General features: G+C 40.2%; 1 protein-coding gene across 4 annotated transcripts in view; it reads right to left on the bottom strand.

Annotated features, from left to right (window-relative positions):
* Positions 1-2098: 2098 nt before the first annotated feature.
* Positions 2099-20436, bottom strand: part of LOC124140546 — a 56609-nt gene continuing 38271 nt past the window's right edge. For 3 of the 4 annotated variants that reach the window (XM_046508176.2, XM_046508177.2, XM_046508174.2), the window contains exons 10-13: positions 13657-13820; positions 12756-12799; positions 11051-11124; positions 2099-3101 (exon numbers count right to left, since the gene is read on the bottom strand). In XM_046508176.2, coding sequence (XP_046364132.2) covers positions 2985-3101; positions 11051-11124; positions 12756-12799; positions 13657-13820 — 399 coding nt within the window. In that variant the 3' untranslated portion in view covers positions 2099-2984. The remainder of the gene's footprint in view (positions 3102-11050; positions 11125-12755; positions 12800-13656; positions 13821-20436) is intronic. The other variant, XM_046508175.2, reaches the window with a different exon arrangement.

Raw genomic sequence — 20436 nt, 5'->3', positions numbered from 1 at the left:
GGCTTTCGAATGATGAGGTCACGTCGATGGGAAGGTAGGGATGGGTAGCTGCTGCTTCCTGCTCGGTGCAGGAAGTCCTTCCTAGCGTCGAAGGTCGGCATGGATGAGACACAAGATCTCTTTTCCTCAGTCCATTCATCTACACGTTCACTTCCTTTTGGTTAAATAATGGCAGTGGTCTCAACCTTAGACTTTAGCGACAGAAGAGTTTAGCGAACCTAAAAATATTTAAAAAATATTTTTGTAATAAATAAATAACACACAATAATAAAATATATCAAGAGTCGAAGTATTAGTATGGATTTAATTCGCATTTCAAAATCAATTCAAAATGAAGAACAAAATTTCGTATGGATGACAACTTTTTTTATTGTGCAATAAGGTAACGTTTCGGAGAAGAAATAAACACCACAGTCACGCAAGTACTGTCATGACTTCTATTTATTTTGTTGGCACAGTTCATTTACATATAATATTTTTAATTTGAAGTTTACACGATATACAACTTATCCATTGGAAGAGAGGTCAGTCACATGACCGCGAAATTGTCGTTCATAAGTGTATGAACGACACAATTTGACGTTCATGCGTTTTTCACGAGACCGTGTTCTTGAAATGACGTAAACACTGACGGACTACTTCCACATTCCTGGGGAAATCTCTGGGAATTCCCTAGCATGAATACATACAGAAGCGTTCTTTCTGATCATTTAGATCCTTTAATCTTGAATTCAGCATTTCAGTATACATTGAGAAACGTCAGAGAGTTTGACTGCATGATTGTTCACGAATATCATCCGTGCTACGATCACTCCAAACTATCGTTATATCAACTCGATCCGTGTCTAGGCTCACAGTGACAGTCTACAGCAATCTATGAATTTACTGTAGTGTCTATTTGACACATGTTTAATCACCTTTCAATGATCGGCCAGTTGATCAATGATGACTAAAACATGTAACCGCCACAGGTTCATGAACAGCTTCCGAAATCACTCCTGTCACGTTTGTCGTATCGGCCATTTTGACGTCTTGGACTTGATGTAAATATATTACGACGCGCTGTCATTGTGACTGACTCATTAAGGTAGTTCTTAACAGACCTTTCCCATCTAATGGGGATATTATTTGAGTACATTAATTTTGTTTGCAGAAACTACAAAAGTTGTCCCTGTTGAGCATACATAAGCTCATGTCACTTCTCGTTTTGAGGAACTATTTTATTCCGCGATACAGCTGGTTGTTGTTTGGCTGTCAGTGTAAACGTGAAGTCACACATACTATAAATATGATTGTGTTTTGATCAAGGTCCACGTCCTTTGAGGTAAAAATAGATATAAAAAAATGATAAGAATGGACTTGAATTCTTAAATGTCACAGTTCATTTGTTTAATTTGGACGTGAATGTGAATTGTATGTTAAATTACCTGTATGTCCCTGTGAACTCCGAATGTGTGTTTCCAATTCCTCTTACATGTCGTTAAAAGTTGTTGCACTGAGGCTTTGCAAAGCTTGGTGGTACACTGCCAAATGATGTGATCGTCTAGATTTCCCTCATGAATCGATACATGACACCCTCTGTGACTATGTTTATTTGTTTGTTGTCGCAAACGCCGCACTCAGCAATATTCCAGTTATATGGCGGCGGTCTGTAAATAATCGAGTCTGGACCAAACAATCAGGTGATTGGTGTCATGAGCATCGATCCACGCAATTGGGATGCGATGACATGCATCAACCAAGTCAGCGAGCCTGACCACCCGATCCCGTTAGTAGCCTCTTACGACAAGCATGGAGTGAGTGAGTGAGTATGGTTTTACGCCGCTTTTAGCAATATTCCAGCAATATCACGGCGGGAGACACCAGAAATGGGCTTCACACATTGTACCCATGTCGGGAATCGAACCCGGGTGTTCGGCGTGACGAGCGAACGCTTTAACCACTAGGCTACCCGACCGCCCCGACAAGCATGGAACCTGTCAAGGGTGTACTATGCAGCCTTCGTGGATAGAGGCAGAACGTGAAGCCACCTGTCGTATACCCCTCAATGGTAACATAAAACTTGTGACATCTCAATGAAACGCATAACACAGAGCAGTGAATCTATGCTATTTATTGCCGGAGAGATAAATGTCAAAGTAGTATAATTTATGTATATATATATATGTGTGTGTATAGAAAATAATGCTGCATCATTAATACTGACCGTGTCCACTTAAAGTGGACATTTGACCATGGCCCTTTGTTAGCATGGCTGTGGGGAGCTAATGACAATGGGTTCGGTGTCAATATCATTTTACAAATGACCATGTAGATGAGGACAATCTACAGTACCACGTCACATCTGGTTAAATAAATGATCACCTAAATGCCCCTAAATGCTAAGATTAAACTGAAATAGCTACGAGTGGGATTTTAAAATGGATGTAATTTCAAACTAATGTGGATCGATTTGCAATATTTAAAATGTCGTTACTCCTCGGATGGGTAATTCAACATCCTTGATTATTATGTGTACCACATCTCGATTCCTTTTGATGATTACCCTTATGATGATGACTTATTCCGAGTAGAGCCGGGATCGAAAGACGCTACGCTAAAAACAACCGTCCAGTCATTTTACGCTCGTGTGCGAGAACCATTTTATGGGAAGTCTTTTTGTTGTTGTTTTTATGAGAGAGGTGCAGATGGTGACGTCATTTGTCTACGGTAGCAAATGGGTCATATTATTTATCGTTACAAAAAGGTTATGCACTGGCCATCTGAGGATAGTCACTCATGTACGTATTCTCCCAAGTTCGCATACATCGACTTGTACATATTCATCCACGTCCACGAGTAAATGCATGTCAACTTGACTTGGCTGCAAGCACACGTTTTTCGGCTCGACTGTCGTCTAGCACTAGAACCCATCACACCGTTCTAAGGGCTCGCTAACGGAACTCAGCAAGAGCGCCATCGCATGGCGGCGCTGTCTTCACCAACTAAAACACGGTGTAGGAAGTTCTCTGCGGGAGGAAGGATCTGTACTGTATCTGTCGGAGGCGTAGTTCCTGCTTCAACGCCATGTATTCCTCCACAGTGTACTGCTTCTTCGGCTTCTGCAACAGAAACACCTCTGTAATACTCTAGCCAAGGAGCTAATTTGGGACCGACCATTTGAAATTCGGGGTGGGGGTGGGGGTGGGGTAGTGAGGTCGGTGGGTAGTTGCCCAGGGGGATGGGTTTGGAGCGTGGGGGCCTTTTTCTATCCGACAAAATACGTTGTCCCAGAAAATTCCTGAAAATAAAAATAATTATGCTTCCGACTGATGAGGGGGAAAAAATCCTGCCACAATAAATACACTGTTGCAATGTTCTCTGAAAAAACTAAAAAACTCTTTCTTTTAAAAAAAAACATATCTGGTTTTGTAGCTGCAGCTGAAAAAAATCTAAACTCGACACACACACACACACACACACACACACACACACACACACACACACACACACACTCACTCACACCAATCACACACACACACACTCTCTCTCTCTCACACACACACACACCAATCACACACACACATACACACACACACACACACACACTCACACACACACTCACTCACTCACTCACTCACTCACTCACACACACCAATCACACCTCACCTCCATCTACGAGCCTATTAAACAGCAGTCGCAATTACCATGCATCTTTAGCTAATGGCTAACAGCTAGTCACTGTCGCAGTCAAAACCATAGCTAAATCCTATTCTACTTGCGCAAAGTAATTATAGTGTGATTTTACGACGGCTTGAAGCTAAGTTCGCGATTTCACCTGAGATCGACATCACCTCACCTAAGATCGACATCACCTCACCTAAGATAGACAGCATCTCACCTAAGATCGACATCGCCTCACCTAAGATCGACATCATCTCACCTGAGATCGAAATCACATCACCAACGATCGAAATTATCTCACTTAAGATCGACATCATCTCACCTAAGATCGACATCATCTCACCTAAGATCGACATAACCTCACCTAAGCTCGACATCATCTCACCTAAGATCGACATCATCTCACCGAAGATCGACATAACCTCACCTACGATCGACATCTTCAACGGTGGGTGGAGTTATGAACGTATTAAACTGGGCCCCTGTCTACCGATGTCTGTACAATCGCAATATTCTGCGTACCAATAGTTGAACCACCGGTTACGCAACATACATAATTTGAAAAAAAGGTTCCAATTAATTCAAGATAAAAAACACTCGAATGATCTTGAGTTGAATGCACACACGCAAGAAGTATTCGTCGACATGTCACATCACCACTTCTTGCTGCGTTCCCTTCCTGTAGGTAGCTACAACATTTTTTCACTGTCACCCTTTTAGATAATATGACATGCAGTTGACAGGCAGATTGCTCTACGTCGTGAATAAATGACTGTACAAAATCCAGTTTTACGAAAAAAAAATCCTCATGAATTTTACTCTAATCTTTGGTGAAAAAAATTTACAGGAAGCATCGTAAAATGTTCTGATTACATCTTATTATTTTTTGTGAATTTTTTTTCACGAAATACTGCGAAATTCAGGAAGAAACTATAGTTGTCATGACAACAGCGTTAACGTATCACGCACCTGATTCACAGGCATGTCCGCATATATTTGAGGTTTGTAGCATGATTATCAGTCCCATAGACATCCTACTGATGTTTTGCTCTTCCAAAAAATATTAATATCCTTTGACAACCATTACAAAATTCATGGTGAACAAAGTTTAGAAAATGCTTAAAACAGTGGTGTAATTAGTGGCATTTGCAATCCAGCAATAACAAATTCATTTGAAAATCAATCGAATCACAGGGCATACATAAAGCGTGGACACGGAAAAAACATCAGACTGATTCCTGCAGAGAAACAGTGATCATTTCATGCGTCAAAAAACTTATTATACATAAACTGCACCAGGGTAACGAACGATTCTCATTACCTCAGTGGTGGTATTGGGGAACACCGATTTAAGTTTTCAGTAAATATAATCAGGTGTAGACGCTGTCCATTCCAAACAGGACGTTGGTAGGTACCAACTACCATTTTCTCGCTGGACAGTAAAATTTCAGATTCACCTAAGCACATGTAGCATAATTTACGAACGTTTTCAACACTTTTAGTTCATTTTTATACTTAATCGAACTTGTATCATGCATCGAATGGCTTTCGGACCAGACGTCAAAATGGCCGATACGATAAACGTGACAGGAGAGATTTCGGAAGTTGTTAATGAACCTATGGCGGTTACATGTTTTAGTCATCATTGATAAATTGGCCGATCACTGAAATGTGGTTGTAGAGATGTGTCAAATAGAAGCTAAGGTACATTCATATATTTCTTAGACTGTCACTGTAGTGGGGGCACGGGTGGTCCAGTCGTCTAAGGCGCCGCGATTCGCTGTGCAGAGTCGCGTCCCTTGGGCACGCCAGAAACCTATGATTGTGGGTTCGAATCCCGGTTCGCCTCGATTATGTTTCTAGGTTTGTCAGCACAATACCCGTGCTCGTGGGTTTCACCGAAGTGGTAAACGTCTGAAACCTGCATCACTTCGGGCTTTCCTCCCACATTAAGCTGACACGCCGTGATATAACTGGAATACTGTTAAAGGCGGCGTTAAACCCAACTCACTCACTGTCACTGTAGTCTAGACACGGATCGAGTCGATACTATGGTAGTTTGAATCTGCTTTTCTTCGTTCTCTTCTCTCAGATGGGTTGTAGCGAGAGGACATCCTTAAACGGACATGCAATCAAACTCTCTGACTTTTCCAAAGTATGCTCAAAACGCTTAGTCCAAGATTAAAGGATCTAAATGATCAGAAACAACGCTTCTGTGTTTATTCGTGCTAGGGAATTCCCAGGGTTCCCCCAGGAATGTGGGAGTAGTCCGTCAGTGTTTACGCCATTTTAAGAATACGGCCTCGTGAAAGACATATGAACGTCAAATTGTGCCGTTCATACACTTATGAACGTCAATATTGCTGTCATGTGACCGACATCTCGTGTAAACTTAGAATATAAAAAATTACAGCATTTCAACTACCGTATTCGACGTAATAAGCGCCCCGCTCTAATAAGCGCCCACGGCGATATTTGCTAATATACTGGCTAATGTACAGTCCAATTAGCACCCCTTCCGATTGATAAATGTACACAAGACTGTTTATTCGTGCATAATACGTTTGATGTATGGACCCTCAATTATGGGCAATTAAATACTGGAAGATATATTTGTCGTATATAAACATTTTATCATAAACCACGAAATTTACGCTCTTCGAACTAATTTTGAGAGCGCCCTTGGCGCTTAATATGTCGAATACGGTACCTTGTTTTGCCCGTGAAGAGCTGCAAACGTCCTCATGTCACATTAAACAATAACCCACATTCGCTCTCTTTTTTTAATAAAAGCGACAAAAACACAATTACAAAATCAAAAAACAAAATCTTCTAAAAACAGTCCATTGTACGATTTCGACTATATAAGCATTAGTTAATGATCACTATAAATAGTGAAGGCGCTCGCGAAAGGGTTAGCGTATCCTGTCACACCGGTGGCACCAGTCACAAACACATGCAAAGTCAAAAACCGTTTTCACCTTAAAAGTTGTTGTCACTGATGCGTCAACTTTTGAAAGGTCCTCCACCATAAAACTTTGTGAAAGCTTTGCCGAGTTTGAGCAAGAGTCGTTTGACCCTCTTGAAATCTTTGCAGAAAAAAATACTCGATTGTACCTCAGAAATTTTAGATTCATGTAGGCTGGAGCTGCTCGAATATTGCCCGACACAAAGGGAAAGTTGAAGCCACCCCTTTTACAATCTTGCGGATAGTTTTATTGTCACTCTGAATCTTTATGCATAGATCTAAATGTGAAAGAGATGAGTCCGTTGCACTGGTCTCTGTTATTGCTAGTCCAGGTGGGTAAATCAGTGGTTATTTAAACAATTATCGAACAATATCAGATGTCGATATATCTGAAGCTTAAACCGTGAAGATCCGGATTAGAATTGGTCTTCGGCAATCCATGCTTGTCGCAAAAGTCGACTAACGGGATCGGGTGGGCAGGCTCACTGACTAGGTTGAGGCATGTCATCGTATCCCATTTGCGTAGATCGATGCTCATGATGTCAATCACTGAATGGTCCTGATTTGATTATTTACAGACCGCCGTCATATAGCTGGAACAACAAAGCTGAAGTTCTTCTTGTCCACATCCCTTTGTCGTAATTTTGCCAATCCGAGAAGACATTCCGATTCATACGAATAAGGAAACAGTTCAACCAGAAGGGGAGCGCACTTGGTGCCTATGGGGATGTCCAATTTATGCCAAAATGCCTTATCCATAAATATTCATTTCACATGCTATATCAATGAGAAATTCAAGCATTTCCCACACTGTTTTCTCAGTCCGTTTCAGATAGCATTTGCTTTCATTTAAGACAATTTGTCCCTAACCTCTAAAGATAGAGATGTAACTCAGGACATCATTTTAACTAACAGTGGCTCCATGGATGATAGAATGGCGTTTTCCCCTAAGTTTGTCGTGTGGGATAGCGGGAAGTTGAAAAATCAAATGTTTTGACATACAGTAAACTACGTTTAAAACGAACACGCTTATAACGAACTGACGGATAAAACGAACTGTTTTTTGGCCCCGTCCATTTGCTGGAATTATGCTGCATATGTGTTTATAACGAACTCCGGTTATTACGAACTAAATTTAGTGGTCCCTTTAAGTTCGTTATAACCGTAGTTTACTATATTTGAACTTCGTTCTTTTCTGGGATGATCTCAAATACCTTTTGTGAATATAAAGAAAGATGTCCTTCAGCAGCTTTGGTTTCCAGTTGAAAAAAACAACCGAATGGACATGTCTTCAGGTTTTAGAAAGTACTTATACGTGGGTTTGGCAGACATCTCCCCCACTACCATCTGACCTGATACTAGTATGTGGCCTTCATTGGTTTGCCACGCAACGTTCTCGTGGCGTCTTTTGTACCAATGTGACATTATTCTTTTTCTTTCAGAACCACGGACATCGAGGCAATTGATTAGTCATGTGTGTAACTTAACACCAGACCCTCACCTTTAAGCACCCACGTCAGAACGAAACATGAGTTAATGTGTGAATCATTTTGTGAAAGCGTGCACGTCTAAATATGGCCTGCACGTGAAAAGAATTCACTGTGATCAGTATCAGCAATGGTAAATATCAGCAAATGGGATATTAAAAATCCTCAACATGGCGTCATCTTTAGCAGGAACAAGGAAAGACAGAACAAGGTTTTGTCAAGCTACATGTCAAAATACACAGCTTGTATAAACAATTACCAACTAGAAAGTGTGAAACCAGTTACCATCAGCACGTACTGTTTCTGTTTTGTTACATATCTCGGTATATATTCATCACACAAAGGTTATACATTGATATAAATCCTGAAATAGCCTGATAAAGTTACAATTGTCACAGTGAGTGAGTGAGTGAGTGTGGTTTCACGCAGCTTTTAGCAATATTCCAGCAATATCACGGCATTATTATTAAGTGTCTCACATAAACACTAAAACGATTTTGGCCAGGAAGCCCTTCGGTGCATGATATAAATAAAATTTATAGATATAAAATTTTGATATAAGTAAAATTTAGTTCAAAATATGAACTAAAAGGGATAAACACTTGCCTAAATCATGCGCCATGAGCTCGGATGAAATCACATTTTTTACTGTCCAGTGAGAAAATGGTAGTTCCGGTAAGATGCGACTAACAGGATCGGATGGTCTCTGACTTGGATGATGCGTGTCATCGTATCCCAATTGCCTGGATCGATGCTCATGATATCAATCATTGAATTGTCTGGTCCAGACTCGATGATTTACAGACCGCCGTCATATAGCGGGAATATTGCCGAGTGCGGCGTTAAACAACAAACAAGACAACAAATCAACTTCCGGTTTGGCATGGACAGCTTACCCCTGTGCTTCAGATCCAGAAACAATAACAGACGTTTCTACACAGCAGGTTTCCCTATCTAGTTGGGAGAAGCACATAAGCATAAGGGGTTAAATTACCAGTCCACCAGTATCCTCAAGGAACTATTGGCGGTCACAGGGCTAAATGAAGCCTTGATTTTGCTGGAATATTGCTAAAAACGGCACAACATGACACACTCTCTCACTCATATATAGAGGGGCGGTGTTTGACAGTAAACAGCCATATCATTTCGATATTTTAATAAGTACTTCAGAATCGTTTTGGTTGTGTTACGTCACAGCGTGTCATGGTGATGTGGGAAGAAAGCTGGCAGTGAAGGTGTGACATGTTATATGGCGCTGGCAGACCAATGAACCTTAAATGAGAATCTGGGATTCGAACCCAAAGGGGCGAAATTTTTTATCACCAGTGACCCCGGGTGAACTAAAACTCATTTCATTCGCGCATGTTTATTTTTACAAATATTACGTTGAGTATACTATGAATAAGAAACTAACGACGTGAAAATGATTTGCAGAAATATTAACCCAAATACATTCAGGATCATACAACCCGTTTATTACATTAACACAAGAAGGCCATTATCATTACGACAGTGTGTAGACATCTTAACTCGTGTTTCAAAACTGCTTTCAGCTTTGAGTGGGAATATAATGATATCCTTGAGACTATTTGACAGGTCAGTGAGTTTCAATGATGAATAACGTGATGTGTTAAATGAAATGAAAATAAAATATGAGGTGTTTTTTTAAAGCAACATATCCTCTCTTTTTGTAAAGTAGGATAATGGTCTTCAAAGAGTGAGCAAGTATGGTTTTACGCCGCTTTTTAAGCCATATTCCAGCAATATCGTGGCGGGGGACACCACACATGGGCTTCGCACATTGTACCCATGTGAGGATTCGAACCCGGGGCTTCGGCGTGATGTGCTAACGCTTTAACAACCAGGCTACCCCGCCGACCACAATGACCTTAGTGTACTGATATGGAAAGTTGTTGCACTTGATGTGTAAATATTTAGAAACAATGTGGCTAAAGTTAACGATCGAATACCCGGATATACCGAATACTCGGGAGATGAACACTAATAATAATAGCGTTCGCTCGTCACGCCGAAGACCCGGGTTCGATTCCCGACATGGGTACAATGTGTGAAGCCCATTTCTGGTGTCCCCCGCAGTGATATTGCTGGATTATTGCTAAAAGCGGCGTAAAACCAAACTCACTCACTCACTCACTAATAATAATAATAAAGCGATAAACATGTTTCCATATCCAATAGAAATCTCTGCATAAAGCAGAGCATAAGAAATGCTTGGATATACCGAATTTTCGGATATAACAAATACACAGATATAAGGTATATTCGGGATATAAGAAATGTTCGGGTATATACTCTGGGATTTATCAGGAAAGTTGGTTTAAAATAAAATTGATGGTTTCTTTTACATGTACCATAAGATGAACTACATACACGTCAGAGAAAGGGGGGTTGGGTGTCCCAGTTGCCTCATAGAGTTCCACAGGGGCTGACAGCATTAGTGGTTCGTGAGTTCGAATCCCAGATTCCAATAATTTTTATTCTTGTTTGTAGGCCTTCCAACATTAAGTTGACACGCCGTGATAGAACTGAAATAATGTTCAAAGGGCACTAGACCCAACTCACCAAATGACAAATTAATTTTGACTACGGGTCTATCCAACACACTGTCGTATATATGTTGATTCTCAGCGTACTGAGACAGACTACGCGTGTCATTGTTCCCCGACGGATGTAGCTCATGCTTTCAATCACTGGTTTGTCTTTAACGCGTTTGCTCGTCACTCAAAGACCCGGGTAGGAATCCTCATTTAAGGTTCCAAGTCTCGTTGTACCCGCCATGCTATTGCTTCATTATTGCCCACAAAATATCTCTCACAGCCGAAACAATGCAGCATTCGAAACCTATTCCAATCTAGTCCACAATTTACTTCCAGGAAATTCACGTTCCACTCCAGTTGCAATTCCAGCTTACCTTTTCTGTGAGTCGGCGTCGTGAATTCCGCCCAGAGTTAGAATGGGCGGATTTTCGGAGTTTTTTGGTGGACTCTGTTAAAGACAACAAGAGAAGCATTGGAAAAAAATACAACGAAAAACACAAAGGCTGATTGATGCTGAATACTATTTTGTGAAATGGTAAAATATCATTATTGCGTTAAATTAATATAGCAATGATAGAGATAAAGAGTATATAATTATTCTACAACACTAATACAAAGCATATGTAACCACACCCTCGATAATCCAGTGTACCATAAGTCCATTCTGTTGTGACATAGAAGATAGTTACGCGATAGATCGCAACGACCAATGGAGAACGAAGCGTGGTTATTTCACGATAAAACATTGTTCTATAATGACGTCATGTCTGGAGATTCGAAATGCGCTCGCAACCTGATGATGTTGTAAAATGGACGACATTATTTCCCCCCAAAGATGTAGATGTGCAACGGAGATAAACGCAGTAACTGAACGATCGCACCTAATGGCGGGAGGGATGTGACAGTCGGTACTGGGAGAAAAGGTACAGATCATCAACGTGAAAATTATCAGAATAAAATGGACTTGTCCGGCGGATTGTATTCAGGGAAATATCATTATTTAAATAGGGGTAACTATATTTAAAGCTTGTACATTTTATGAACATCCTGAAAGACGCTGTACATACTGTTGATATCTTATATAAGAAATACACGACTCGTGGTCGTTGTTTACCGTACAATAAAACACTACAGGGAGAATAAACCACTCGGGGCTGCGCCCACTCGTCGCTTATTTCTTAAATATACCCTGGGCCATCCGCCACCATAGCCTCGTTTCGAAAGTAGCGTTATCTGCGCTCTTGTCACTAACTTAACACTCACTCGGTCATGAGAAACCAATCAAAATTCCTTTTCTGAACTTATGTTCGGCAGAGATCTACAATATTATCGCTGCCTTGTCAGAACGAGACCTCGATGTATTTATTCAAATCAGAGTGAGGGAGTTGGGTTTAACGCCGCTTTTAACAGTATTCCAGTTACATCACGGCGTGTCAGCTTAATGTGGGAGGAAAGCCCGAAGTGATGCAGGTCTCAGACGTTTACCACTTCGGTGAAACCCACGAGCACGGGTATGGTGCTGACAAACCTAGAAACATAATCGGCGCGAACCAGGATTCGAACCCACAATCATAGGTTTCTGGCATGTCCAAGGGACGCAACTCTTCACAGCGAATCGCGGCGCCTTAGACGACTGGGCCAAGTTCGTATGACATGACACTAAAATCAGCCATCGAATCAAATTACAGGATACTGCTTACAGAAACTCTGTGTATGGGAGGTAACGACTCGTGTTATTGTGTAGCGTTTCAAATACAACTGGGGGTATCTTGTAGCATGAGGACGCGTCCTCCCCTTGTCCTAATACTCAAGAAAGAAGTTCAAAATGTTTCGTTGTAAAATCCAATATTTGAAATCCTATATATCAAGGGGTCCCTTTTAAACGGTGTGTTTTTTTAATTTGACTCGTGGACATCTCAGTCAAGGGTATTTTATCATAACAGAATGGAGATATAAAACACTGGAGACTCGATGGTGATATTTCACGAGACCCAGTAAATCTGCAGAAGCTATATAACGTTATAGATAAGTGCAGTCCAATAAAAGGACGCGCTGACAAGGAATACAAGCAAAACACACCTGGATTATGTTCCACTTCAGAAACTAGGTCATATATCCGGGTACTGACAACAGAAACACAATGCGCATGCGTTAAATTCATGCAGGAGGCCCATGCAAAGAATTGCGTATTGTGGGGTGTAATGGCGGTTGTTATACAAGCACATCAAAATTAAATCTCAGTTCTCGCTACCGCTAAACAAAGATCTGAGGACACATTACGAGTCATGTCAGAACGACCTTTCATCCGACCAATCAGAGTGTCGCTTACCTACTCGAAGCACAAACAGTTCAACACGGGGTATTCCAAACGACAATTATGGGCTTTACGACTGAATCTGTCAAAAATCATCGTCTGTCTCTTGCTTCAATAGGATAAACATTTGAACATTTGAACGGAAGCACTTTCGCATAGCCCGTACTGATATGTCTTTTCCCAGAATGTCACATCCTAGATTGTTCTTTTGTATAGTTTTCACATTTTAAATCAAAACTATTTTTCAAAGAGTAGTCGCCAGTTTCAAACAAAGGTCGTATATCTCGAGAAAGCTTCTTTCTGATTGGCTTATGTTGATTTCTTGTTGGTCATTTAATTGGCGGGTCAAAGTTCGCGAAAGGTCGTTCTGACGTGACCTGTAATGGGATGTCCTCAGATCTTTGTTTTCCAGTAGCGAGAACTAAGATATGATTTTAATGAGATTGGGTTGTTATATTGTTGTGATTAATGAAGCCACGTTACACTAGGTATACATAGGCAGACAGACATACATGCACAATGAAGCAATAAATGTATGGCAGATAAAAGACAAAATACAAGATAGAAAAAACATATACGACACATTTTGAAACCGTGAAAGAAAGTACAATACATAAATATTCCTTCTAATAATACAACATTGCCATGGCAACACGTTGACGTTACCTTGACAACGAAGAACCTGCCATGGTGGAGTATGCCCTGTTCCTAACGTCAGCGTCTGACGTCGCATCGTCGTCGTCGCTGCGGTAGGTGTAGAATGCAACGCTTCGTGTCGTATCCCTCATCCTCATATGAACTTTGTTACCTGGTCTTGGCTTTCGCTCATCCTGGTGAAGAGTGAGTGAGTGAGTTAGGTAAAACGCCGTTTTGAACAGTTTTTCAGTTTATCGAAGTGTCAGCATTATTTTGAAGAACAGTCCAATGTGACACAGGTAATAAGACGTTTTCCACGTTGATGAAAGTTACAAACAGGAGAACACTGTGCCGAAAAGGATTATAAAGGTAGTCAATGTGTGATGTTGACTTACTGTATTCGACGTAATAAGCGCCCAGGGCGCTCTCAAAATTAGGAATAGGGGGCTCTTATTAGAATATTATTTTGGTGTAAAAAAAAGAGTTGAAAGATAAATTTCGTGGTTTATGCTTACAGCCTGAAATGTTTATGTACGACAGATATATTTTTCCAAAATTAAATTCCCCATAATTAAGGGTGCATATAACACACGAGTGTGTATTACGCGAATAAATAAGTCTTGTATACATTGATCAATTGGAAAGGGTGCTAATTGGGATTGTTCACTAGCCAATTTATTAGCAAATATCGCCGTGGGCGCCTATTAGAGGGGGGCGCTTATTACGTCGGATACGGTAACCGAAACGGTTGTGAATGTTATTTCACATCGCAGTCGGCAATAAAGCAGCTGTATCACTGCGGCCTATAATGATCGAGTCTTGTCTTGATAAAACAATGGTTGATAATATCACCAACGATCCCCGCCGTCTGAATAAAATAATACGCAATGAGCAAGGTCGCGCTATACAGCACCCGACCATCATTGTCGAATCTTACTTGGATTTTGTTTGGAGATAGGACAATTTTTCAGGTACAGCTGCAAAACCAGATAATTTTTAAGAAAAACTATGAGTCTGAATATTTTTTGGGAGAAAAACACCTTGCAACAATGTAATTTTTGTGGCAGCCAATTTCTCGGAGTCGGAAAAATAATTTTGACATGTACTTAAAAAATATATATTGAGCAGGACATGTTGGATGTCTTGTGTGATAAACATCTTTGTTCGCCTCACCCTAGTGTCGGTCCCTAATGAGGAATTGGACCACACTGAGTTTTGAACGAATCGGAAAGAGACCTAATAGACTGGGGTAATTTCTGCTCCCACTGCTTTATCCAAAGACTATCTGAATATTGAGGAAACTGTCAGCCCTAAATACATCTGTCTCGACAGTTTTCGTGGAGTGGTGAAATGATTGCTGCATGTTTTGCTTTAGCCTCTACTGTGACCTGCGGGCGGTGATAACACGACACATCAGTTGAACCGTGGATTCACACAGTCAAACTCGAACGCCTAACACGCGATGGCGAAATTACCATGTTTTTTACTTATCCTTACTTTGAAATTCTTCATTATGTAATTCCATTTTGTAATCAGAAAATATTCTCAAAATTCGAACGTGTGTGGAACGCCTACTCCGGTCACCATTAATTATCAAGTCACTATTTTTTTTAAAGATTAGTGCACGATGATCTGATAGCCGCAATGGTTAGTTAATGACAGGCGCTTGTAATATTTAAACTTGAGCGAGTCCTTGACACACTGGGGTATTTTCATCGAAGTGGCTAAACACAATATGTTTTGGGTCAAAGTGACTTGCTCGTAAAATAATATTCACTTTAACATTTTCCCCCCTTCTTATCCACTCGTAAGTACTTGATCATACCAGAAATCACAGACGTACCGTAAGAAAGAAAGCCTCGATGTCAGCATTTTTGTAAATGTCTTATATTTTTCTCATCAACATTTCAAGGCTTTACGTAACGGTCAAATTTATTATTTTATGTGGTCCTAAAACAGCCATATCCTACGTCGACCATTGTTCAAAGCCGTACTGTTTAATTTCTAAGTAACGAAAGAGAGGAGGGTGGGTACATGCAACAGTGTTGCAAAGGTTCACAAATGTTTAGCGATACCATGGCAACTCCATATTTCTGTCTAAATGTCTAAGTTCAAAGTCTAACAAAGTCTCGGGTTTCTTAGATTGCTAAGGAGAGGGGTAAGGGTTATTGGGAGGTAACAAGAATAGACGCCAACATATGTCTTCAAACAAGGTATACTTTGGAAAATAGTGTCGTGCAATACTGCTCGCTACACTGTAAGAAATGTGTTTAGATCCTAAACACAAACGTTCCTTGTCACATAAGTTTAACGCGTTCAGGTCTGAACGTGTTTGCGATCTAAAAATGTTTAGGATTGTGTTTAACACAGAAAAGTGTTTAAGGTCTGGACACCAGGGGCGTTTGACTTAATACACATTGATATGCATTTTGTCGTTAACATTTTTATACATGCGCAGATGATAGTGTCACACGAACTTAAAATCATTATTATCTACACAAGTTTTAGGCAAATCAATTTCATCTGTTTCTAAAATGAGATATATTTTTTAATACTATGAGAACCCAATCTACATTCAATTATCTGAATCCCATTAAAGTATCAACTTTCTGTGTACTTTACTTTTACTTGGAGGACGAGGCTTACATATTTAACCAAATGGAAGAAAAGAAAATTCAATTATACCAGAGGTGACGTGGTTTCTTTAAAGAAGATTCTCAACTACGTACTTAAAGAATCAATGTTTCAAACCCGTAGACTTTGTGGTTTCTTAAAGATCAGTGAATTGAGTTTCACAATTTTTCACCAATAAAAAAAAAACATGATCAAAATGCAATGGTCCAGTAAAGATCAAAATGTAAATTGTCGTGAAAAACGGGACAATGTGTTGAGCCCCAATACTCATTATACATATTCCATTTTTTTCAAATTTTGAAATAAAAGGGCTGAGAAGTGAGTGAGTGAGTACGATTTTACGCCGCTTTTAGCAATATTCCAGCAATATCAAGGCAGGGGACACCAGAAATGGGCTTCATACATCGTACCCCTGTCGGGAATCGAACCCGGGTCTTCGGCGTGACGAGCGAACGCTTTAACCACTAGGCCACCCCACCGCCCCAGGACTGGGTAAAAATGTCTATAAGCAGTTTCAGCTTCCGGTATTGTCGACGTGCAAAGGTCAAACCAAAGTCAAAATTTAAATATCGAAACAAACACGTTGAGTCCAACTACTTACCACACATTTACCAAATTTCATAAAATTTTGTACAAATATGATCGAGTGAACTTTTTCAACATGGGTGCCCAGGCGGCCATTTTGAAAATTGGATTTAAAGCAGCTTGAACAAATTGGGGTGTCATCATTTGCTTCACTGATTGATAGGTTTCTGAGGGGAGGATGTTTACGACGGACGGCCATGCGTTTTAGTCAGGTGAGCTAAAAAATTGATTTTAACGCTATGAACAAATCTGAATCTCATTGTGATGCCTGACATTAGGGTATTCCCTTCAGCCAATTCCAAGAGTAAATTGAAAATGTATGGACGTAATTACATATGTGGGATTTTGATCCTGGTGAGCTAACAAAAAAAAAAGAAAATAGAAAGTATATAGTTGTGCATACTTGTACGTCTGTGTCTGTTCTTTCCCCATATTTCTATATATTTCTTAGAATATTTATATCCGTAAATATTAATTTATCCCTTAACTAATTCTTTGAAACACGAATGAATGAATTAAACGCAATATTATGGCTGCCCCGTATATAACCAGTGTCTTTGACTGGCATAAGTTGATACAATACTTTCGATGAAATTCATTCCTGTGTCTTATAATAACTTGCAAAACAAATGTTGGGTCTGTTTTGAGAAAAGTGATGAAAACACATAATATTATGCATGTTAATAATCTTTTTTGACCGATAAATTCCTGGACATTAAAGCATTCTGACAGCAGAGATATAAATGTTGTTACAAAAAAGGAAATAAACTTACGTTTTTAATTTGTGTAAGGGTGGAAAGGGCCAATGTCTGTATTTTGGCCCTTTTTTACCCTCAGGCATTTGTATGGGATTTAACATGTGAGATTGATAAACTACTACTGAAAGTACAAACACATACTATTGAAGTACATTTAAATGATTTAAACTAATGCCAACTTTGTTGAAATAGTTAAAATATAACAATGAGGTTCCAAACTTTCAAAATCTCTCTCAGACAACCAGTCTCAACCACACACGGAAATAAGAGCTAAAAGGGCAAAAATCTAACAAACTGACTTTGGCCCTTTTGCAACTTGACTTTGGCCCTTTTATAGAATTTTAAGTAGCTATATTTCAAAAACGCATCAATGAAACCATTCAATATTTTTTCTACAGATAGACAAGAACTCATAGATGTTATTTATGCAATAATATGCAAAAAGGGCCAAAGTGCATTTTGGCCCCTTTTAGCTCTAAACTCTTCAATTATATATCCACGTTGATACGTGCCTCTCTCTGCATCTATAACCCACACACGTACACTAAATGGTGTAAAAACGTGGTTGAACGGAAATAATTTAGAAAATTACAAGAGCTCTTCACGTACAATCATTGTATTCGTCTTCATGTCTGAAGACGCGCGGAAGTGGGTGGCGAGTCCCATTATATTACCATACACATTGACTGTGAACAACATAAATAGTTTCAATCAAGCACGTGTTTACTTGTCTATTATTACGAGTGGCTGATAGGCATTGATTGGCGCTCGAATGTTGCTAGTCCTGCACCATGACTGTGGAATTTATATGATATTTGATATTTATCAAACTAACCAAGTCTAGTAAACAGCAGAAGAGGAAAGTTTCTTTCGAAAAAATATTTTTTATTATTTTAAAGACATGTTTTCATTGACTAAGTGTTAGTCTAGAATACTATAGTAGGTCTATATTATGTAAAGGAAAATGTCAGAGATTTATGCGTCTTCGAATTCAAAACTGTAGATTCAAAGTCCACGAAAGGCAATTATAATACAATTGGAACCTTTGATGAACGGATTTTTTTGTGTCGATAATTTCAAGGGAAAAGCTTAGCAAACAGTATCTCCTTGAACATTGAACAACACTGAAAACATAAACTCGTTCACATCTTCCCGAGGCATGGTAGTGAACTGACTTTAAAAGTCCAGTTTCCACCCTTGCTGAACTTGGCTGGAATTTCTGGGCTCGGTCGCAGTGCCACCAGTGGCTATTACGAGTTATGTCCCTTCTATGTCCCTCTTATTGACCAATCAGATTCCACTCTGATATCACCTGCATTTGCTTTAAATAAATGGCGACGCCAAGTCAAGACGATCTCATCGATAATAAAGATCTTGATTGTAATAAAAGGGGTTTTTAACTTCGCGAAGTGCATCAAACTACTTGAGCATCAAAAACATGAAAAGATTCGGAAAAAATGTGTCGACGCTCAATAGACGGTGCTCTGCTAATCTCTGCAATCGAACGAATTGGGCACAGCAGTTGCCATGTTGTTTATGAACCGGATGTCGATATCGTCATTCCAGCCAAATTATAGCTCCATAATTCCAGCCTTGTTCGGCTGGGGTGGAAACTTGACTTTAAAAGTCAGTTACCTCCCTTGCATCGGGAAGATTACAAGCTCTCGAACACCACGATACTATGGCAGGCAACAATCACTCTTTCCCCTGCACCGCAAGAACATGACGTGACGTCCTGTCGGGCGTTATGACATTGTGTACAAACACAATAGCACCTCTAGTATATCAATCTTCCAGACAAATATATATACATATATACATTGCAATTAAGGCCCAAGGTTACTAATCAATCCGAATATTTCGAAATCATGAATCATACCATACAGCCATAAAACGCGTAGACTGAGTGGGTGAATGAATGATACGTAACGTAGATATATTCCAGTTCTGTCACGTCGGCCGGTAAATAATCGAGTCTGGACCAGCCAAACCAGTGGTTGATAGCACAAGCAACGAGTTTGCCACGACCTGGGTGTATGACGAGCACTGTCTCCGGCCCTGACTACACCCTCTTCTGTTGGCGTCCGACCCGTGGAGATCCGGGGTAGAATGGGTCTTCAGCAACCCATGCTTGCCGTAAAAGGCGACTATGCTTGTCGTAAGAGGCGGCCAAAGGGATCGGGTGGTCAGGCTCGCTGACTTGGTTGATACATGTCATCGATCCCAATTGCGTGGATCGATCCTCATGATATCAATCACTGCATTGTCTGGTCCAGACTCGATTATTTACAGACCGCTGTCATAAAGCTGGAATATTGCTGAGTGTAGCGTTAAACAACAAACCAACAATCTATTTGCGCCCAGGCGACAGACGGGCACTGTGACCTATTATTCGGAAAACAACAAACTTAACGTGTAAAAAGACACTGACAGACATGCGCTCATATTCCCGATAATGGCATGTGTAAACAGGCAGGTAAACAGGTTTAAAAAGTTCCAGACTATTAGCGAGCTTACATCACTTTCTCTCTCTTCGGAGACGGCGGCATGGACGTAAAACTGTTAATATGGCCACTTTCGCACACCTTTATAAATATACCCGTGTGCAACACAAGTGTGCAGTGAGTATTGTTTTACGCCGCTTAAAGGAACATTTCAACATTATCACGGCGGGAGACACACGAAATGGGCTTCACACATTGTACCCATGTGGGAAATCGAACCCAGGCCTTCTGCGTGACGAGCGAACGCTTTAACCAGTATCAGCCACAAGTATGCAATTGCATCTACTCCAGGCTTCAGCATGTTCAATCGGTTGATATGTCGGATGAAG

The sequence above is a fragment of the Haliotis rufescens genome, unplaced genomic scaffold (assembly GCF_023055435.1).
Source record: "Haliotis rufescens isolate VD_foot unplaced genomic scaffold, xgHalRufe1.0.p SCAF_6, whole genome shotgun sequence".
Lineage (NCBI taxonomy): Eukaryota > Metazoa > Mollusca > Gastropoda > Lepetellida > Haliotidae > Haliotis > Haliotis rufescens.
This window is presented reverse-complemented; position numbering and strand designations above follow the sequence as displayed.